Raw genomic sequence first — 23,533 nt, 5'->3', positions numbered from 1 at the left:
AAAGTAAACATAAAAACTTGTTGCCCTTGACCCCAAACAAGATGCCCCGGGCGTCGGGCGACAGGAATTCCACATCCCTGCAGTTCTGTTTTTGTTCTAAATCAACCAGCTTGATGTCAGGCTCATGAGAAAGGTCAGAATATGCTTCTTGTTAAAAAACATTCAATTCCTGTTTCTTAATATATGCCGTTGACGCAGTACTTTTATCTTGAACACCCAAATGCACAAAAAAAAAAAACATGTTGAGGGCTTTGTATCTTATGGATTAATTGAATCTTGGAAATAACTGCTCTGAAACTTTTAATGTGGCGTACGGTCCTAAAGAGGACAAAGAGGTTTTTAATTAAAGGAAACTCCTTAGAGAGGGTTTAGCAGTTTTCCTCTCTGAGGGTAACTTTTGATTCAACTATCTTGTGAGCTCCTTTTTTATCTTCACAGAAACAACAGTTTGCACAATCAGTGGGTCTTTGTTTAATTTGGATGCAAATAATGGAAATAAACCAATTGTGCACCACTTGAGAAAATATAGGACAGAACATGCGATCCTGCGCTGACATATGGTATAGTAAAATGAGGTTACAAAAATGCAAGAGGTTAACAAGCTGAAGAATATAGTGTGAGGGCGGCTTTTGGGTGTACACCCTAGCAGCTCACATTATGCAGTGCATGAAGAGATTGGCCTTGGTTATGTGGAGGACCAAAACAAATTAGCAACCTTGATATTTTGGAGCTCTATTTGGTGCAACAACCATACCCCTTTAAATGAAACTATAATAGAAGGCATCTTGGCGTACAAAACACGCTTTCAGTCTTTCTTGAAAGTGATGAACAACAGTTGAAATGAGGTGGAACTTAAAAAGCAATCCAATAAACTTTATTATGATTCACATCTCATCAGAATTGGAACCATATTTAGAACTAATTGTACAATCCTTGGTACATAATCTCAGCAGTCGGTTCAAATTTGGAAGTATAAGCCGGCAACTTTGTTTTTACTTTGGGTCAATATGGCATGGCGACTATATGTAACTTCTTTCATGATGGAATCTCACCACAGACCCTTTTTCATTTTATATTCCTTAGTAAACGTTATGGTATTTATTCACGTATGTTTTTTTAATTACAATTTTAAGGAAAATGGGCTTCAGCGAATATATACCTGATTTCATTTTGTATTTACAGTCACTTTCCTTTAATAGGCTGTGTTATAGTCAGTCTCTCTTTAAAATCTGCCTTTTGGCATCACAAGAACCTAATGTTTTGAATGATATAATGTAACATGAACTTTATTTTATTGGATATGTTAGACATCTTTTAAAATAATTTTAGATAATGTAAGATATTTGCCTTGTCGCTATGTAATTAGGATAACTGCCTAGTGGACATCTAAATATTTCTTTTGTGTACATTTTCTAATTTTAAGATTTTTATTTAACAAGCGAATAGAATTTGACTGACTGCTACAAAGTTTTCCACAACAGTTTTCCTTCATTATCTAAAATACTGTTAAATTGCTAACAAATTGGCACAACGTTGGTCTTGATCAAAAAGGTGGTAATTCTCACCGTTTTGCTTGACTCACTTACTCCGAGTAGATGTGTGCCATCAACCTACCTCTCAGTCCTTGCAACAAGTTCAGGAATTTGTCAGTAATTTACAGAATCTTTATAGACCTACATTCATCCTGTGTTTTCCTGTCCTGGTTTTGTTCCTTCCTTCAACTGCGACTAGCCAGCTATCAGTTTGTTGACTTTCTCAGAGTGCTCAAAAGAGAAGGTGATGCATTATTGTACCTGCTAAACCCCTGTGACATTTTATTCTGATGAAAACCCTTTTAACTAAACATATTTTCTGTGGGTGTTTCTCCTTTGGCTGTTAGAACATTTACCTCTTTTCTTAGCTACTTGTGTTAGGTTTGTCTTTGACCCCAATGTATTTCACATGCTTTTATTGGCTTTTGCTCTTGCTAAACGGCAGGTGTCCTTTGCGTTTAGAATCAGAAAAATCTTTTCGATAACCATAAAAGATAATACTGTTAAAATCGCAACACATACGACGCATTTTAAACAAAGACTTACACCATCCCCCAAAAGCACAATAAAATTCTTATTAACCTTCCAGTTGCTTCCATATTGAACAGACAGAAAATAATATACCCTAGATCACTCTGCAATAGATTTTCTACACCTGACTACCACATTGAGATAGTAAGAATCCCTTAGTGATGCATCAAAAATACCTAAAAGCTGTAAATAAAATAAGGCATCACAACATTTCTTAAAGTTGAAAAAACTTAAAAATAGGTTTAAGATAAATAACAAAAGGAATCTATAAAATTTGCAAAAAAAACAGTGTCAGATTGCGCAGGCCTTCACACGTTTCCATCTCACGTAGGCTTTTCCTTAAACACAGGAGGTGCCAAACTGACCCCGCCCTGAAATGGAACGAAAGCGACCTTTCCCACCTGGATAAAGGTAAAAATAAGGAAATACCTGGTATCTCAGGTGTAGAAAGTGCTAAAAAAAAAAAAATATATATATATATATATATAAATATATATATTTGAGCTTTCGGCCGACTCTGAGCCCAATCTTTCAGTCATTGATTTAATTAAATCTCGAATTGACCCTTTTCTTGTCAGTCTTTAAGAAGGTACTAGGTGCATGAAACTTGTAGGACAAACCAAGTTTGTCAAACAAACTTGAAACTTCTCCGCCATGGAATAGAATAGCATTTATCGAGGCTGAGACAGTTTTCCCAAAAAGGCTTGCCTCATCATTGGTCCATAAATTAACCCAAAGAAATAAAGGAACCAGCCTAATTTTGTTGGAAATAAAATCTAGGTTTAAATCCACATGAATAATAAAGTGTGAGCTGGTGAGAGGCAGATGAAGCCAGCAACCTACAGATCGTTTTCCTCTACTTATGTGACAGAGGAATTGGAAAAGCCCCAGCCTCCAACCCCATAAATAGCTGCAGATAGACATTCGGCATTGTCAGTTGTTAAAATGGGGGTGTCAGAGCCCACCCATGTCACTTTAGGCAAGTTAAAAAGGGCCTCAGCTGACCTACTCAATTTGAGATGCTGCAGACACCTGTAAGTGCCAGGCAACCAAGGAATCGAAAACACCAAGATAAACTATTTGCACTAGTCAAGGTTTGCCTGTTGACTGGCTGAGGAGGGGACCCATTCTTGCCTGGGCCATAATGTGTGGGACTTCCCAAAATTGGTGGTTAAATCTAGATTGCCCATAAAGACCACAAATGCCTCATTCAGGATGCACAGGGCTCCAGGTGTCCGGGCTAAAGAAGTGCGTCATCTGCATAAAGTAATGACGGCATGGAATAAATCTTAACCTTCGGCACATCTGTGGTTACACTGGGCAGATGAAAACTCAGTTTCATAATATAGAGGACAAATAATAAAGTGGCCAAGATGTATCCTTGCGAACCCTTGTCACCAGTGAAAAACAGTCCGACATTTCGCTTGAAGTATATCAGGGACCATGGCAGCAAGATCCCTTGTGCAGAGCGAATAGGAAGCTCAGCAGAGTGGGATTCCCCCCAAATCCAATAGCATTAGCCATAATTTGATTTAGTTAACGTTATCAAATGCTGTGGATAGATCCATAAAGGGCAATTATCAAGTGAAAATTTAGGCACTGTACCCAAGTCTGTACGGTTTCAAAACTGGAAAGGACACCACACCCTGTTCACAGTGGCCCAGGCTGTAACTCGATTGAAGACCACCCTTTCTATGATCTTGACAGTGCTGTCTTATAAGGAGATTGGACAATAGCACTCTGACAAATTCCCATCCCTTTTCTTGAAGATGGGGACTTTGGTAGACAGGAGTTTGAGATCTCGTGGCAGAAAGAGTTGTTAAAGGTGTTAACGAGCAGGGGGCCCCCAGACTTCAACATTACATTTAATAAGATCCATGGGTACCCCATCTGGTCCAGCAAACTTCACACCCAGGCTGTGCTTGAGGCTTATTGCATTGCATAGTATAGTTCTGCAGTAGGGGTGTTTCCACATTACTGTAGGACTGACTGAACATCTTGAGTGCCTTGTTAAAGTATACTTTTGAATTAACCTCTGAGATCCCAGTTAGGAAAGCATGGCCTTTGTGTTAGCACATAGGTGAGCTGTTACATTCTAAAATATTTTGACTGGAGAGAAACATTAAGAACCTGCACTATATGATTGATTTGCCTTTGGGATATATGTCTATATTGTCTCACAAACATTCACAAAGACTCCAAGGAATCCTTATTTTATACAGTATCAAATTATTTTATTCATAGTTTCTTATAAAACCGTAATATGCTAATGACTATACCACCACATAAAGTGTTAGCACCATATATCTAATTCAGTAAACATCTTTCCGTTAAGAGTTAGAATAAGTCCTATTTAGATTATCCAATATTCTGGAATTCCTTATCATTACAATGCATAGTACTGTTTCAGGGAACAGACAACAGCAATTATGATATTTCGTTTTAAATATTAACCATACCTCAAACAAACACTTCATGTTTAGTTTTTCCCTCCAAGGTTGTCATAGATTTAGTCAGAAATCCATATTGCATTGCTATAATTCATATGGGAAATTATATATATATATTTATGCCGAAAGTGCTTGGTTGGAATATCTACATTGTTTGATCCACTAGTAGCCAGGCATCCATCAACAAATACTCAGACAAACATGGTATTAGTGCTAGTGTATTATTGACATTTTCAGTCTTTAAAATGTAACTCTGTTTAAGGTCTGTACAACCATTGCCAGTTTCAGAATGTAAAAGTAATTAATTTAATTCAAGGCAAAATGATTAATTGAGAACTATCTTGTCTTCAGAAGACTACTCAACAGTTGGCTCTTTCCTTCATAACCATAATATCCAAACAGCAATAGACTGCATATGCCAGTGTTGGTAAACATTTATATTCTGAATGTGTATATTTCTAGATGTGTATTTGTTTTAGAAATATGTATAGTTACTATTTCTTAATAATAAATTATGTACATACTCTAAGCCTGTGTAACAAATGTATATTTACTCACAGTTAGATGTATATATGTTTGTATATATATCTGCGCATATATATGTATATACAGTTAGGTATACAGTGTATGTACATGTGTGTATATTATTCTATGCTTAACATGTTCGTAGGTCATTGCATAGTTCCTAGATAAGTTGTTAGAGTAGATGCTTATGAATCCCTGCTTTCATTTTATCTATCACAATCAGTAAATGTTACTTTAACTATTTATCCGCAACGTTTCGCTATTGAAAATTGAAGAAAGATAATGTTAGATAAGTACACAAATAAATTAACCTCAAATATTGCTTATTTTGAAAGTCTGTGTTTATACAACACAACTTTATATCTCAAAAAATATACCTATTATTATATTCTTTACACATATATTCCCTTACTATGTATTTATGCCCCTATTAATTTATTACTTTAGTCCTACTGTACAAGAGGGAAAAATAAATTTAAAAAAAGATTCTCTCTTGTAAGCTTTACTCTGTTTCCCCATCACCATATATCTCTTATCAATCTGTCCTCCATCCCCACTCTGATTCATCCCAATCCCATTACCCTATTTTAATCTCCAAAATAAATCTGCCTTAGCTATTCCCTCCTTTACCACTCCTGGCTCACCTGAACTTCAGTTTACTACGATGATCTCCCAAACAACCTTACTAAATTCTCGGTCACGTTTCTCACATTTCACTCATCCAAAACCCCTTCTACTACTATGATCTCCCTAACCCCCTTCTACTGACTCTTCCCTCCTCCATCCCTCCTTTACTCATCTCAAGCCTCATCCTATTACTATACACTCCCATTTAACACTTCTGGATTGTTCCTCCTAACCCTCCATTATTCTGTTCAAACCTACTGACAAACTCACATATCCTCTGCTCAAATCAACTCATACTATGCTCATATTTCCCCTATGCTGATCCATCACAAATCTTTTTGGGTCCCGAAGTAGCGTGCTACTTGCCAAAAAGCACTTTGACGCCTCATCAGGGGTAGTAAGTGCTGTATAAATTTAATTACAATTGTAGGAAAAATCAAATTTTTCTTGCAGATCAACAATTCTTGGACGGACAGAATAACTGAATATGCTTTTCATTTTCTAGTGTCATGGTTCACAGTTTACTAATGGGTTGCCGCAATACTTTTTTCAGACCTAATCCAGAATTCTGGGGGGTGTATTAAACCTCTATGCTACCTGTAGGAAGTTGGCTCTGTATGCACTATTTCAAAGTAAGGAATAGTATGCACAGAGTCCAAGGGTTCCCCTTAGAGGTAAGATAGTGGCAAAAAGAGAATACTAATGCTCTATTTTGTGGGAGTGTGGTCGAGCAGTAGGCTTATCAAAGGAGTAGTGTTAAGCATTTGTTGTACATACACACAGGCAATAAATGAGGAACACACACTCAGAGACAAATCCAGCCAATAGTTTTTGTTATAGAAAAATATATTTTCTTAGTTTATTTTAAGAACCACAGGTTCAAATTCTACATGTAATATCTCATTTGAAAGGTATTGCAGGTAAGTACTTTAGGAACTTTGAATCATTACATTAGCATGTATACTTTTTACATAAAACACAAATAGCTGTTTTAAAAGTGGACACAGTGCAATTTTCACAGTTCCTGGGGGAGGTAAAGTATTGTTAGTTTTAACAGGTAAGTAAGTCACTTACAGGTTTCAGTTTTTGGTCCAAGGTAGCCCACCGTTGGGGGTTCAGAGCCACCCCAAAGTCACCACACCAGCAGCTCAGGGCCAGTCAGGTGCAGAGGTCAAAGAGGTGCCCAAAACACATAGGCTTCAATGGAGAGAAGGGGGTGCCCCGGTTCCAGTCTGCCAGCAGGTAAGTACCCGCGTCTTTGGAGGGCAGACCAGGGGGGTTTTGTAGGGCACCGGGGGGGACACAAGTCAGCACAAAAAGTACACCCTCAGCAGCACTGGGGCGGCCGGGTGCAGTGTGCAAACACGCGTCGGGTTTACAATTGTTTTCAATGAGAGATCAAGGGATCTCTTCAGCGTTGCAGGCAGGCAAGGGGGGGGCTCCTCGGGGTAGCCACCACCTGGGCAAGGGAGAGGGCCTCCTGGGGGTCACTCCTGCACAGGAGTTCCGTTCCTTTAGGTGCTGGGGGCTGCGGGTGCAGGGCCTTTTCCAGCCGTCAGGAAATGGAGTTCAGGCAGTCGCGGTCAGGGGGAGCCTCGGGATTCCCTCTGCAGGCGTCACTGTGGGGGCTCAAGGGGGACAACTTTGGTTACTCACAGTCTTGGAGTCGCCGGAGGGTCCTCCCTGAGGTGTTGGTTCTCCACCAGTCGAGTCGGGGTCGCCGGGTGCAGTGTTGCAAGTCTCACGCTTCTTGCGGGGAGTTGCAGGGGTCTTTAAATCTGCTCCTTGAAACAAAGTTGCAGTTCTTTTGGAGCAGGGCCGCTGTCCTCGGGAGTTTCTTGTCTTTCTCGAAGCAGGGCAGTCCTCAGAGGATTCAGAGGTCGCTGGTCCCTTGGAAAGCGTCGCTGGAGCAGGTTTCTTTTGGAAGGCAGGAGACAGGCCGGTAAGTCTGGGGCCAAAGCAGTTGGTGTCTTCTGTTCTTCCTCTGCAGGGGTTTTTCAGCTCAGCAGTCCTCTTCTTCTTGTAGTTTCAGGAATCTGTTTTCCTAGGTTCAGGGAAGCCCTTAAATACTAAATTAAAGGGTGTGTTTAGGTCTGGGGGGTTAGTAGCCAATGGCTACTAGCCCTGAGGGTGAGTACACCCTCTTTATGCCTCCTCCCAAGGGGAGGGGGGCACACCCCTAATCCTATTGGGGGAATCCTCCATCTGCAAGATGGAGGATTTCTAAAAGTTAGAGTCACTTCAGCTCAGGACACCTTAGGGGCTGTCCTGACTGGCCAGTGACTCCTCCTTGTTGTTCTCATTATTTTCTCCGGCCTTGCCGCCAAAAGTGGGGGCCGTGGCCGGAGGGGGCGGGCAACTCCACTAGCTGGAGTGTCCTGCGGTGCTGGAACAAAGGGGTGAGCCTTTGAGGCTCACCGCCAGGTGTTACAGCTCCTGCCTGGGGGAGGTGTTAGCATCTCCACCCAGTGCAGGCTTTGTTACTGGCCTCAGAGTGACAAAGGCACTCTCTCCATGGGGCCAGCAACATGTCTCTAGTGTGGCAGGCTGCTGGAACCAGTCAGCCTACACAGATAGTTGGATACAGTTTCAGGGGGCACCTCTAAGGTGCCCTCTGGGGTGTGTTTCACAATAAAATGTACACTGGCATCAGTGTGCATTTATTGTGCTGAGAAGTTTGATACCAAACTTCCCAGTTTTCAGTGTAGCCATTATGGTGCTGTGGAGTTCGTGTTTGACAGACTCCCAGACCATATACTCTTATGGCTACCCTGCACTTACAATGTCTAAGGTTTTGCTTAGACACTGTAGGGGCACAGTGCTCATGCACTGGTGCCCTCACCTATGGTATAGTGCACCCTGCCTTAGGGCTGTAAGGCCTGCTAGAGGGGTGTCTTACCTATACTGCATAGGCAGAGAGAGGCTGGCATGGCACCCTGAGGGGAGTGCCATGTCGACTTACTCATTTTGTTCTCACTAGCACACACAAGCTGGTAAGCAGTGTGTCTGTGCTGAGTGAGGGGTCTCCAGGGTGGCATAAGACATGCTGCAGCCCTTAGAGACCTTCCCTGGCATCAGGGCCCTTGGTACCAGAGGTACCAGTTACAAGGGACTTACCTGGTTGCCAGGGTGTGCCAATTGTGGATACAAAAGTACAGGTTAGGGAAAGAACACTGGTGCTGGGGCCTGGTTAGCAGGCCCCAGCACACTTTCAATTCAAAACATAGCATCAGCAAAGGCAAAAAGTCAGGGGGTAACCATGCCAAGGAGGCATTTCCTTACACTACCTCTGTGTAGTAAATCAACAAATTCCAGACTCCTGGCAGGGGGCAATAATGTATCCCCTCTATAAAGAGAACACTGTTAAAAATCCAGCAAATTATTAACTTACCTCACTTTTTGTTAGTGCCACGAAAGTGAGAGCCAGTTGGTGACATTTCGTTTCATTAGTTTGTTGAGAATTAACCTGTTTGTTTCTCAACTTGCTGCATGTGCCCATGTGCTTAGATATACATTAGAAAATGTCTGTAAAAGTCTTATCAGTGTTGCATTGCTAAAAGCAAATTGGGTCATTTGCCCAATTAATTCCTTGCTGAAAGGTAAGTATAACAGAGTCTGTAAGAAACTAAGTGTAACGTAAGTGTTAGGAAGGCGTAATGCATAAAGATGGTTTTGAAGGAAATTTTGTATGCCATCTAAGTATATAACTTTATGGTTGCTTTCTGCATGCAATCTCAACCACTCCATTTGCTCTCCCTTTCTCAGCCTCTTACTCTACATAATGGTGCATTCTTATAGGGGAAAAATATGCTCTCCTCCTAGCCTTCCCCTTTTTCGTACCTGACTGATGTAAACTTTTTTCGTTTTAGGCGTCTGAATAGCACACAGGGTGAAATCCGTGTTGGACCCAGCCACCAGGTAGTGTACTTCACTGCGACCACTGCATGTATTACTCTTTCATTTTATACCCTGTTTGTCTTAAAAGTGGATTTGTGTGTAAAAAGACTAGTGTTCTGACTGGTATGGCTTTATATGGTTCATTTGATCACTTCAGTCTATTGTACTGTGGTATAAAAGTTCCTGCGATGTGGACTCATTAAGGCACAGAACAAGAGTTCTCTCGATGTAACGTAAAGCCCCTACTGTGTTGGTCTGTTCCTGCTTGATCTGCAGTAATGAAGCGTGGCTTCCCTTCTGCTGGCTAGGGACCTCTGGAGTGTATTTAATCCCTGCAGTTGGACAGCCTGCTTTCCTTCAGTACAGTGTTACCTCTTGGCTTGTCATAACCTCTGAAAGCCCCCACACCATCTAGCCTCCCCTTTAGTCTCCCATCTACCAATCCCCCTATCCCTCTAAATGGGGTGGGAGTGAGCCCAAATCTTGCAGACATCAGTAATCAGTCCAGAAAGATGTCTGTGATCTGAACAATAATACTTATCTCACTTGAATTTAGTTTCAGGCAATTATTGTTCATTGAAGTTCTGACTGCACACATGCAGTTGAAGAATCTAGCCCCAACTTCTTTATCATTGCAGCAAAGGAGACGTCTATTTGTGTATCGTCTGCAAAGGTAATAAGGCAAAAGCTGTAAGATCTAATTAAGCTAGCAAAGGAGGTGACGTACATGTTAAAAAGGATTAGACTGACCGAGGAGTCCTGAGGGATCCCATAAGGAAGAGAGAAAGCTGATGAGACAAATTTGCCAAGGCAAACATCCTGCTCTCGGCCGAGAGGAAGGACTTCAACAAGTCCTGCGTTACTCGGGTCATCCCAGTATCAGCAAGACATTCCAGCAGCAGCCTGTGGTTGACTGTATTGAAGGCTGCCGATAGATTGAGCAGAATAAGAGCAGCCACCTCTCCTCCATCTAGGGTAGGTATGATCTCCTCAGTAGCCTTAATGAGTGCTGTCTCAGAAGCTACTGCAAAAGAGTGCTTTATATTACTCACTTACCTGTGTTTAAACTGGAGCAAGTGTGTGAAGGAGGGTTTTGGTAGATTGGGAGGACAGTTGAAAAAGCTTGTAAAATGAGGTAGAAATCTGGAATAGTGTTTGAGAGGACTCCTTCATTGGCGGTGGAGAGCTAGGACAGTGTGGAGTTTGCCTTGTGCGTAGGACTTAGGGATTTGTTCAAATGCTGTTGAAGGGGTAGTGTGTGGGGCAATGTAGCTGTTTCTAGTTATATGAGGTGAAAAGCGTTGGTTCACTCTGGAACAAGACTGTGGTATTGAGAGGGAGTGGTTCGTCAGTTGTGGGAAGAAGATGGAGGGAGATGGTGAAGTGATGGTGCAAAAGAGAGCTCAGAGTGGACCTGAATTGTGGAGACATATGCCCGTAGCTTACATGAGTCTATTGATTGCCATGCAGATTGCACTAGTGCTGTGTTATTGACTTGAGTAAGTGCTAATCTTCGAATTTAAGCTTGATTAATAAGTGCTAACTCACATGTGGTGGCAAGTAAACAGTGGGATAGTAATTGCAGCTGCAATTCTTCCTTCCATCTTACAATGTTCTGTGAGATAGTGTTCAAGGAGACTGGTCCTTTGCCGTACTGTCAGATGTCTGCCTACCCTTCAATGCAAGATATTTCTGAGAACATGCCATAACGTTAACCCGTTTCATACTTGTCATATAGTTAATACACCAAACTGAGATGTAACAGGTGGCCCTGTCATATTTCTTTGCATGTCAGTATCTCTGTTCCCTGTAGCTATAGTAGCAAGTCCTAGGGGAACCGACCTGACCTCAAGTTTGGGATTACAGGCTTTGGGGGGTGAGAAAGCACATGGATTCCTTTAACGGCAAGTCCTCATTCTGGATATTTCACAGAGAAACAAGGTCACGAGGCAGCCATATTACCGGTTCACTTTTCTAGGTTCGGAATGTTCCCTCAGTTGTTTCTCAGAGTTATCCAGGTCAGTGTAGGTGGATAACTCAATATAAGCAGGCAAGGAAGAGCATCTGAAGTTTTTGCCCCACTTTAGTCTGCTCACTGTCCCATTCGATGGTGTAGTAGCTTGAGTTTGTAGCCTTGATTCCAGCCAGGTGAGCAGCCATACATGCTAGGAAACCAAAGGTTTACCTTTTTGATATTCCACGCTGTGTTTCAGGGCCTCACCAAATGGTCATGTGGCCTGTGCTGTATGTAGAAGCTACATGGAGGACCTCAAGGGACCATTCTTCTGCATCTGCCTGTGAACATCCCCAATCTTCACCATTCTCCCGGTAGCAGCCAAGCCAGTCCGCCAACCTCCTTGGAGCTTCCTTCTTCCCATCAGCGTTGCATCACATGCATATCTTTGAATCCTGCAATTCTCTCACTATTTTAAATGTTACTTTGTGTTACATATTCTAATGTCTCTGGGAAGTTTTTAGCCTACAGTTGCAAAATATACGAGGTACATTAGATGATTTGTGTGGTAAACTAGAGAGGTGTGGAGCCTGGGTAGGTTGGATGGCAGTACACGTGGGAGACAAATAGTGAGACTTCTCTTACCCTGTTTAAAACATCAAATACATTTTGGACATCTCATGATGATGTGCATAGTGCTTGCTAAATCAGGCTTTAGAATGTTTATATAAGGGATAGCCTTTCGCCTTTCATATTTGCTGGTTGTCACCAGTATCGACTGTAAGTTGAGTGTGTGTGGTATGCCATGTTCAGAATTAATGCTATGGCACAAGTTGCTTGCTTTATTTGTTGATGTTTACTTCCAGGCCAAGCTTCCAGAGTTGCAGTCTTTCCCCTCTCCGGATCCTGAAACTATCACACAGCATGAGGAGCTGGTGTGGATGCCAGGGGTCAACGACTGTGACCTCCTTATGTACCTGCGAGCAGCCAGGTGAGTTATACTGTCGCATAGGCTCTCATTATTCTAATGAGGCTAATGGATTTGAGTGGCAGAATCACTTGCGTTGTGGAGGGGACTGAGTCTAATTCACTACAGGAGACACCTGTCGGCCTAATCCGGGTTGTGCTCCGGCTAACTAGCAGTGCCTCATCTCTGCTTAAGAGCAGGGATGATTGGGCAGCTGAGCACGTCACAATTGACTCCTCAGGGAAATCGTGGTCACTCAGAGCGCATCCATTTCTCAGGGTTACAATAGTCTCACTGATACAAGGACAAGCAGAGGCATTATATGTTTCAATAAGGTTTTAATGAGGGAACTGCATCTTAGATAATAGAGCATGTAATGCAATAACCAGGACGCTGAAGCATGACAGGATTAAAATAGTGACTAGGAGAGTAAAGCATAAAAAAAACGCTACCATATTGTCACTAGAATCATTAAACTAATTCCTACCTAGGCTTTATTAGAACACAGCGTGTTAAGCTCTAGTTCTGCCCTTCAGGTTCCCCTGGGAAGACATAATCCCCCATACCTGAGCAAGAGGCCTGAAGTCTGCACAAGCAGCTGTAGTAAAGCGTTCAGCAATCTGCATAAAGTCGTGGTCATCTGGCTTGAATCTCCCTCTAACGTGTATAAGACAGAGAAGTGTTTTTATAATAAACAACTGATGGTCTGTGAAAATGCCCCTACGTAAGGATGTGTATGTTTCTACAAGCACTAGAGACAAACGTTTACCGGCAACCTAACTTACTTCAGCCTTGAGAAAAGCACAGAGTGAAATAAATGTCTTGTTTAAGAACGCAGTGCTGGCCTAGGCAAAGAGCAGCTAGATAGAGAGAAATGAAACAAGACCGCAGATGTGGCTATTGCTAAAATAATAAAGCTGAATAAAATATATCTAGGTTAAAGTGCACAGCAGCAGGCCTAGTGTGCTAAAATAACATGCATGGAGCACTAAAATGGCTACACAACAATACAGAAGTATAAACCACAGAAAAGGGCAGTAGCTTGTTAAGTTACAAAAGAAAATGATGTTTCAAATACATTTGTTTCATTTATGGATATTGTGTAGAACTACTATAATAACGATCTCTGTAAATGAACTAAAGTATCCTCGTGCGTGGGGTGCGTAATCTACCTTGTCTCAGTATTCACATTTCTCTCCTAATACATGATGTAATACACTGATAAGATCCCTGTGCCTAAGAGGAAGCTTTTTTCTCTCTTCGACAGAAGGTTATTGCGCTATACAAAATGAGTAGGAAATCTAGTGCAAAATACTCTACTTAAATTATTGCCACTTCACTTACTATTTTTTTTTTTTTTGCATATGACCGTTTATGAACACATTTGCGAAAGTATGACCCTTAGAAAGTTACTTTCCATATAAGCATCCTGAGACAGCATATTTTACAAGAAACCCAGGATTAGGAGCAAAAAGCTGCACAGGAAATGACGTTGATTGAACGTTAAAATTTAGTAATGTTCACCCTAAAAGTGTAAAAGGAACTTTGCAGTTTCTCTACTGCTGAAGTCTCTTTCTTATGGCCCTGCAGGAGTATGGCAGCTTTTGCTGGAATGTGTGATGGAGGCTCAACGGAGGATGGCTGTGTGGCAGCGTCACGGGATGACACCACCCTAAATGCTCTTAATACAGTAAGTTTTAGTTCCAGTTCACTTTGTGTTATTTTAATAGATCATGCCATGTGTATCTGATAAACAGCAGAGGACAGACAAATAAAAACCTCAGATGTTCTCTATAAGTCTAACAGGTATCTGGTTTTGTGTTAATTGAACTGAGTTAATTGACTTGACCCACATTTTCTTCTTCCAAGCTTAAAAACAGATGACAAGTCACTATTGTAGTGTTCTCTTATTTGGTTGGAAATTGTTGAAAGTCCGAATGCTCCGTATGAACCCAGTTTTAAGTACTTTTAATGCTCTGTGTGCTGGAGGTTTAACTAAGGAATTGAAAATGTAAAGGAGCCTGTTTTAAAGTAACACGTTTTTGTTGTACTGTTATGTATCAGATGTTTTAATTTATAAGCACTAAGTTGTGGTGGTACCTTTACACAATTGAATTGTGGTCAGATTCTCAACACCCTAGAAGGCCAAAAAGCTAAATTTGCCTGCTCCAGGTTTTGATGTTATGGCCTTGTTTTGAGAAAGGTGAAGCAACAATTGCTGCAGTGAAGGTACATTAACAAAAGTCATTAACTTGCAGCTGCCATTGCTGCAAGGCCTGAACACTGATCAGATACTGATGTACGTTCTAGTTCAGCCAATCGTTAAAAGCAGAGATGGAAACACCTTGAACTAACCGACTTAGTCTGAAGAAACTTTATAGTTACTCAAAGGGAAAGCTGAAGGCTGCAAAATGCGTCTTCAATTTGATAATAGGTTGGAAATTCAACCATGTAGTCAGCAACACTTGAATTGAGGAAACATTAAAACTACAAAATGCTGCCACAGAATACAACAATGAAGGACATTTAAACCAGTCATATGCACCCAACAAACTCGGGGAATGCAGGAAGGCTCAGCCTGCAGCCAACCCCACATGTGAATTGAGTTATGACTGCATTTGGAACTTTGTCCATGGTCACCGACACTGATGGAAAAAATGAACCTGCAGTGTGAAGAGAACCAAGTATTTCGAAGGCCACTAATAGGTTAACAAGTAGGTTGCAGTAAGGGAGTGCCAAGAAGTTTAAATCTTGTTCTTAGTGGAAGGCTCATACAACAAGGAACCAGAATATGACTGTCTAAACTCGTGTAGATCTGTTATGTATGCCTATGAGGAGCTTGCTTATATCCCTGTCTCCTGGCACTTAGGATTGACCTATATAGTGAGTGAACGAGCAGGAGTTCTACTAACATTATATGTATTTCTGAAGTGATTTGTAATGTTTGTGAAATGGGATGTGCTCAAGAAGAGAAATGTAACTTTCATGTTCATAATGTATATTATATTTAGATATGATACAAAGCTTTGTTATTGAGTAACTAAGTGTTGGTACCGGATCTGTACTTGGCTTAGGTGCAGCGAAAGAGCTGTTTGACCCAGTGCTAGATAACGGGCCTGTAATTTTGATTGCAATTGTTTGATTCCTTAGTTTATCATAAGATCTTGAAGTGCACTTCAAGATGACTCTTACATACAGAAACATTATTCTGTATGATGCGATCCAGTTGGGCTGCTGCCACATCTGAGAACCAGAGACCAACCTATGCGAGCCACCAATTGTGCTCAAGCTCTCTAGATGGTAACAGCTTTCAACCCACTTATCCAGTTGGTTGAGCTTGTAGAACATAACCTTTTGTGGTTTAACTTCTTTCAGCGTACCTGTGCTTGGATATTTGCTCTGCTCACAACAGATGAAGCATTTCTGAGAATTCAGTCTGAATTAAACAGGCATCAAAAGTGTAGTCCACCCAGGGACTGGTACAGTTATTTCAGAAAATGATTCACTTTTACCAGATGTCACATTGTCTTAGAATGAGAAAGGTCACTTGACTCTCGAGCATATGATGGCCTTGTGCATTGCTTTGATTCTTAGTGCCAGACTCAGTGCACATCTCCTGGTGTTGCATTCATTGTAGTGGTAGCAGGTGACTGGGTAGGATGCACTAATAACACACAAGCTTTGGAACAAATTGCATATGTGAAATAGGTGTTCTGTCCTGAAAGGCAAGATTTGGTATGTGAGTAATCATTTTCTACAGGAGCATGAATGAGGCACACCTCTTAATGTGTACTGTGTACTTGAACTGAAATGAGAGGAATTAGCTGCTTTCCTAACACATTTTACAGAGCAGGCTGTTCTGATTTGGACACACAATATGACAAGAATGTCTTACGTAAATTAAAGAATCCAGGACAGGCACACACCAGTTATGAAGAATGGTTTAGGTGATATAGCATTGGGCCCAGCAAAGAACCATCCATTTCCTATAGAAACGTGTTTGCGGTATCAAGAATGAGCAGCAGACAGACACAGCAGGGATCACTGAGAAATAAAAGGATGGGAGAGAAGGTTTATCAATGTACATACTTATTTCAGAGAATGAGCATGCTCCAAACATTGATCAAGTTTTTGACAAGAAGGAACAAAAATTACCAACCTTTGTCTTTAGTTAGCCACAAAACAATTTGTAGTGGAATGCTTTATCTATAGATGTGACAGACATATATTCTCACACTTTTTCCTCATTGCCCAAACTTTTTGTACATAGGTAGGGAAATGTGCCAGTGACTGATTCTTGTGGCACCCACCTAAGCCTGGCAGCTAGGATTCTCGTAGTCCAGTGGTTCCCAACCTGTGATCCGGGGACCCGTTAGGGTCCTCAAAGCCTCCAAAGGGGCATCTGCAACTGCTTAGAAAATGAAATAATATTAACAGATTAAGTGTACATATATAAGGCCTCTAAATATACAATTGAACATTTTAAAAAGTACTGTAACTTTCAAGGAACTTGAAATTAGAGGCTAAACAATAAATTAGTATCCTCCGATTGATTTGTGGGAGCAGTGCATGTGCATCAAACAGAATATATATAGTATGGACAATGTGTGGCTTCAATTGAATTTAGAAAAGCTCCAACCTTTCTATTAAAATTATTTTTTCCTTTTTATTTACATTTGTTTGCAAATGAAATAAAATAGTATCATTGTGTATTTCCTTGAATCGTTTTCTGAATTTTTTGTGTATTGTTTTGCATTTCAAATCATCAACAATGTTTAGGCCGGGGTCCCAGGCTTCCAGTAATGATTTAGTGGGGGGTGCCCAGATACCAATAATGATTCAGTGGAGGTTCCCGGTTTCCAGTAATGATAAAGTCGGGGTCCACAGGCGTCAAAACGTCAGGAACCACTGTCATAGTCCATATATCTGTCAGTAGAAGTCACCTCCTTGCCAAAATATTCTCTGATGCAAGAAGTGAAGATATTGCATCCCAGTCCTCTCTTGCTCAGTTTGGCAATTATGTTAATTTCCGACTGTTGCAGACCGCATGCGGTGCACTATCTGCCTTCTAGTGCTGGGAAGAAAGATTAAACATTGTATCTTTCAGAATGTCAGTTTTGGGTTTGAAAATGGATTATGATCATGTAGCCAAAATCTACAGTGCTTCAGCACACACTCACCATTGCATTTTTTTCCAACCATCAGGTTCAGACTTAGTGTGGTGCTCAGTCTTTGAAATTGCCTTGCTACCAAAAACACAGATTTCATGGGCATCAACAGAGAGGAGACAGTGCCAGAGAAAATTCAAAGCCATGCCGGCATGTAGGGCTCAGCTATGATGAAAAAAGCATCAAATTGGTGCATCTATAACAGACTACTGAAGACCTAATGCTCTGCTTCCAGTTTGAGTGGCAATGGCCTCTTTGGGCTGGAGAATGGAAATACGCATGTTCTGCTCTAGTCTCTATGTCCTAAAAAGTTGGCGCAGTACACTCTGCATCAGAAAAAGGTGTTCTCTGTAGAGAAGGGTAGAGATGAGAACGCAGTTTATCTCGTCAACATTTCAGTTGTGGACAGACTATTCGTAACAGTTGTGAACATAGATGGGCTTGATGTGGTGCTTTGGTGTCTTGTGTTTGAGGAAATTGATGCTGAAGAATATTCCTATAGTCCTTCCGAGGTAACACACCCGAAGGAAAAGGCACAGCTTTCTGACAATGACAGGACCCTTCAAAAAAGTCTTAAAGCACCAAAACATAACCCCAGAAGTACTTACAGTCCACCTCAGGATAAAAAAAAAAGCAAGTGTCTTTTGCACATAAAAATCTTTCTGATCCTTAACCAATATTCAAATAAGTCTCAGACACAGTTTTGACTGAGGGTGCCCAAAAGGTTGTCTTAAATAAGTAGTAGTTTCAGCCTCAAAAAGTATCTTATATGCCAAAGGAGGATTCGCCCATTTCTGATGGCAAGCCTTCTTCGGGTGCCGCTTTGGAAGAAATAAACATCCAGGATTCTGGAAAGACTCTCAGTGTAAATATCATGTTTTCTCAATATAATTACATGATAGTTCCGCAAATAGTGAGGAACATACAAAAACGTCTTTATATCTACCCCAGAACTGGACACTTTCTGTCAAGACCTGAGAATGATGTGTTTAGACTCACAGGCACAGTCAACTAAACTGTCAGTCTACCAGCTTCTGGGAAGTTTGGTACCAAGCAAACAATTACTTTTGAAGAGATTGCGTAACCCAGTTAGTACATTCACAAAACTTCCTAACCTGACTTAACTCATCTCCTATCCAGTCCGGCGTCCCCTTAGATGAGAAGACCCATACTAGATTGATCATTTGTGCAATTCACTAACACAGAGGAAGAGGAGGACCAGACCCAAACATGTAAAGACCTTCTCTCACATTCAGTAGCAAAAGATGAGCATACTTAGATGAGTATCTCTTTAATGTGTTGCTACCAGATGAAACCTTAGCCTAGCAAGCAATAAATCAGTTAACTACATTTCAGCATGGGGTCAGGATAGCCTTAGAACAGGAGGAACAGCCTAACATTAACCTATGTGTATTAAAAATAAAACATATGGTGAAAATATATTGAGAAAAAATCCAGTAAAGACAATGGCCCAGATTTATCACACAAGTTGACGCAAGGGCAGCACAATTCTTAAGACAGTTTTACCAAGCCATGCAAGGCCACCTTGCGTGGTCCTGCATGGTTTGGTAAATCTGGAATAATGCGAGGCAGCGCTAGTCGCTGCCTTGCGTTCTCTGCACCAGGAAGGTGCTACATGGATGAAATTCTGCAGCACACTTAGGAAGAGGTAAAAACCTCTGAAGATTGTAAAGAATATCATGCCTGCAACACGGACACCATCGTGCAAGGGTGCCAGCATTGGTGCTGGGCAGCACATGCTCCCAAGACCCCCCCCCCAGTGTGTTGGATTTGTTGTACAATGTACAGAGAGGGCATCTTAGAGATGCCCCATGTATTTTAACCAACCCTTTCGGGTAAGGCTGACCAGTCTGTGCCAGCCTGCCATTAAAAGATGAGTTTCTGATTCCATAGGGTGAGGGCCTTTGTGCCCTCTCAAGTCAGAAACAAAGCCTGCTCTGGGTGGAGGTGCTTCACACCTCCCCTGCAGGTACTGTAACACTTGGTGGTGATCCTCAAAGGCTCAGGCTTCCTGTTTCGGAGCCCCAGGGCACTGTAGCTAGTAAAGATGCCCGCTCCCCAGATGAAGCCCCACTTTGCGACACGTCCGGTGGGAAAATTAGGAAAAACATGGAGTGACCACTCCAGCTAGGACCACCCCTAAGGTGTCCAGAGCTAAAGTAACTCCCTCCCTGCAGAATCCTCCATCTTGGTTTGGAGGACAGGGACCAATTGTATTATGAATGTGCCCCCTCCCCGAAGGGAGTGGGCACAGGAATGGTGTAGCCACTCTCAGAGATACCTGTAACGCCCCTAAATGTTGTATTTTGGGGCACCCTTGAACCTAGCTCACCATATTCCTGGCGACCTCAAGAGGAAAAGAAGAAAGTAACAAGGAGGAATGCTAAACTGACCCCAGCAGAGATGACTCAAGACACCAACTGACTTCGTCCCAGTCCTACTGGCATCTCTGCAGCTTCTGAAGCCCAGATACAAAAAGGCGACGCATCCTACACGAACAGCAACCTTTCCAAACCCCCAGATGACTGCCTGCCCACCAGAGGACAAAGAACTTCCGAGGACAGTGGCCCTTTCCACAAGAAAACTCCAAAAAGAACTTCAGAACCGCCCAGATCTGCGAGTCCTGCCCACTCTGTACCCACGGCCTGAGTCCAGGTGGCCCAACGGGCCAGAGCAGGTCCTCAGGCGATTCTGACCTTGTGTCCACCCTGAGCTAACCCATCCTGGTCAACACAACACCTGCAGCCTAAATCTGGAGGCCCCCCGCCACCTTGACTGCAAGAGAACCGGAGAAAGATTCCTGATGCCTAAAGGTACCCTTTCACCCGCACCCCCCTGGCCTTGGGGGATCTGACCACTCACCTATCAGCAGATCTGTTTTCGAGTGCCCCCAGTCTCTATAGGATCCCATTCTAAATCTAACTTCAGGTTTGACCTCTGCACCCAGCCGGCCCCGTAGTGGTGTAAGTTTTGGGTCATCCTGAACCCCGACCAGCAGACATCCTAACCCCCAGAGGCTGGAACTGTAAGTCACGTACTTACCTAAAAACTGCGCCAGCAGTTTTCCTCCCAGGACCATTCTGAAAATTGCACGTTTGAAAGTGAAAAGTATTACTTGCTTGTAAACCATTTTATTTGCCAAATATAAACAGTGTCTTTGATACATATGCTTGATACTTACTAGCAAATGTACTTTCCTGCAACAAGATCCTTTTGATTCTTTAAATAAAATTACAAAGTATATTTTTCCAGTATAAATACATTGGCCTGGAGTCAGTCAGTCAGTGTGTGTGTGTGCGCGCGTGCCTCATTTCTTGACTGTATGTGTACACAGGACTTTGCACTACCCTCTGATAAGCCTAAGTGCTCAACCACACTACCACAAAAGATTCTCTTCCCAGGCTTTTCCTAAGATGTCCAGCAATGTCTACTTAATGTGTCCTTCAACTGCTCTTGGCTGCTTGGAGCGAAGGCAGACTCTGCCTTGAAGAGATTGAAGGTGCGCAAAACCACTGCTCTCTGGGCTAGTTTCACATGTTCAGCCATGATTTCCACTGCCCCAGTGTCCACCCTGGTAGTTTGTGCAGAGCATCTTCCGTCAGTAGGGATAACCCTGGCTCCATCTGTTCGCCACTGCAGAGAACTTATTGTCTCCTGAATTAGGAGTCTAGACTCCTGAATGCCTCTCTTCTGCCAGAGTGGTGTAAAAGATCAAGCAAAACCGGATTCAAGTCATCCTAATGGCCCAAGAGTGTGGTACCTGGTAAGTCTGGTCATAAGCAGATTTCCTGCAATCCAGCTGCATCTTGGGGAGAGCCTCCTGTTGCAGCAGCAGGGACCGGTCCTACACCTGAGCCTGCACAACCTACACCTCCATGCATGAAGATTGAATGACAGTTGTAGCTTTAGATTTCCCTCCTGAAGTGATTCTCAAGATGACACCAGCCAGGAATCCATCCACTGTGTATCCTGGACAGTGGGAGTTGTTTGTTGTCTAGTGTTAATATCGCAACATCCAACCCTTAAATATGAAGTTGTGACATTTTACTGTTTTGCCTTTCCTGGCCCAGCTAGGCCTGGCAGTGACTACATTTAAGGTTGTTTTGGCCTTCTTTCTGTTGCCATATCAGCTATCCCTCTTGAAGTCACCTATTGTGTTTATTTTGTTTTGTTTAAGGGGCTGATCCATATGTTACCATCAATACCTTTCATCATACCACAGTTGAACCTTAATTTGGTTCTTACCCATCTGTTGTGCACACCAGTTGAACCAATACACAGCTGTTCTCTGTGTTTACTGACCAGCAGAACAGAGTTTCTCATCACTGTAACATCCCCTCTGCAAGTTAATGAACTCCCGGCCTTGTCCATACAACAACCATACACATCCCACACCCTGGACAAATTGCAGCTTAAGACAAAAGTGCAATTCCTGCTGAAAGTGGTGATGCCCTTCCACATAGAGCAACCCATCACTTTGCTGACTTTTTACACTCCAGCTTATTACTCTATGCAGAATAACTGGCATGACTGTCTCAACCCTCAAAGGGCTTTTAGCTTCTATGCAGATAGAACCAGAGACCACCGACAGGATGATCAACTTTTTGTTGTTTTTTCTGTCGCAAGAGAGAACCATCTCCCAACGGATTTTTTTGTATTTATTATCTGCTGGGGTCTACTGAAAAGGTACCCCCCAGAAGGCTTGCAAACTCATCCCACCAGAGCAAAGGATGTTACCACTGTGCTGGTGTACCAGTCCCGCCACACAGTCAAAAAGCACTGCTGTCTTAGCAGCCAGGCTCAGCGGGATGGGCACCTCACCCAGTATGTCCTGCAAGATTTCCTAGCTTGAGCCGTTACATATATCCACCACCAGGGGAGGTAATAATCTAGTATCTACTCACAATGTGGGGAATCTGCAGTTAGTCTCTCTCAGAAGTCTTTATCTGAAGAATAAGTTACTTATCTTCTGTAATGCCTTTTCTGGTAGAGGCTTTAATTTCAGATTCCTCAGTGACTCACCCTCCTCTCCATTCTGCAGAACGGTCTTGTACTGTTCATTAATAAGGTCCTAAATCTGAAGGTCTGCAAACTGCCATACTCAGATTTCAAGGGCTCCATGTCTGACAGTGCAAACAGATCAGAAAGGAACTGCTCCAACAGTTTCTGGATTCTGTGTAGCGCCAGGGGAAATTCAAAAGGTGAGGAATCTGTGGTTAGAGTATCTTCCACAGAAGGCATTACCGAAGTACGTAATTTGTTCTGGTGGTTGTTCTTAGCAAAAACAGGAATTCTATGTTGGTTGGCTTGAGCTTCAGGCAGACACTGGACATCCAAGTCTACTTTAGGTGCAAAGGTTTATTTGTTTAGTGTTACTTTGACATTAACCCTACAAGAAGACTGTTCATTAAATGTCTTGCTGTGGCTGTCTAATCACTACTGTCCTTGAATTGATGTATACACTTACCTGACGATTGACTGATAAATGAGAAAATAGCTGAGCAATGCTTGTATCACCCTCAGAACAGATTCCCAACTTCATCAGTTAGGATGTCCATCAGTGCGAAAAACATACGTCTGCAACCCCAGAATTATCTGGAAGCAGTGTAGAATAGCCATTTAGCCAAGCTTTTCCAGCACTGGAGAGAATACAGATATTTCAAATGCTGATTTTAATCTTTTAGTCATCACAATCACGGACTAGGTGAATTGTGATGCTAATGTGTGTATTTCAGGTGTGCTTTAGAGCCCTATAGGCGGAGGCACCTGGAGAGTTAGAAGATTTAGTGCTGCCTGTTCATTTCAGGCACAGTCTACCATGGCGCAATACATTCAATCTTGTCGTAGAGTAATACTGTATA

At 42.2% G+C, this 23,533-nt stretch overlaps 1 protein-coding gene across 18 annotated transcripts in view; it reads left to right on the top strand.

Annotated features, from left to right (window-relative positions):
* Positions 1-23,533, top strand: part of RERE (arginine-glutamic acid dipeptide repeats) — a 798,532-nt gene that overhangs the window by 462,113 nt on the left and 312,886 nt on the right. For 13 of the 18 annotated variants that reach the window (XM_069241145.1, XM_069241144.1, XM_069241142.1 and 10 more), the window contains 3 exons: positions 9,535-9,586; positions 12,383-12,507; positions 14,074-14,173. In XM_069241145.1, the coding sequence (XP_069097246.1) occupies positions 9,535-9,586; positions 12,383-12,507; positions 14,074-14,173 (277 nt within the window). The remainder of the gene's footprint in view (positions 1-9,534; positions 9,587-12,382; positions 12,508-14,073; positions 14,174-23,533) is intronic. The other 5 variants (XM_069241143.1, XM_069241141.1, XM_069241137.1 and 2 more) reach the window with 1 other exon arrangement.

The sequence above is a fragment of the Pleurodeles waltl genome, chromosome 6, assembly GCF_031143425.1.
Source record: "Pleurodeles waltl isolate 20211129_DDA chromosome 6, aPleWal1.hap1.20221129, whole genome shotgun sequence".
Lineage (NCBI taxonomy): Eukaryota > Metazoa > Chordata > Amphibia > Caudata > Salamandridae > Pleurodeles > Pleurodeles waltl.
Note: the sequence above shows the minus strand (reverse complement) of the source record. Positions and strands in the feature narration are given on the sequence as shown.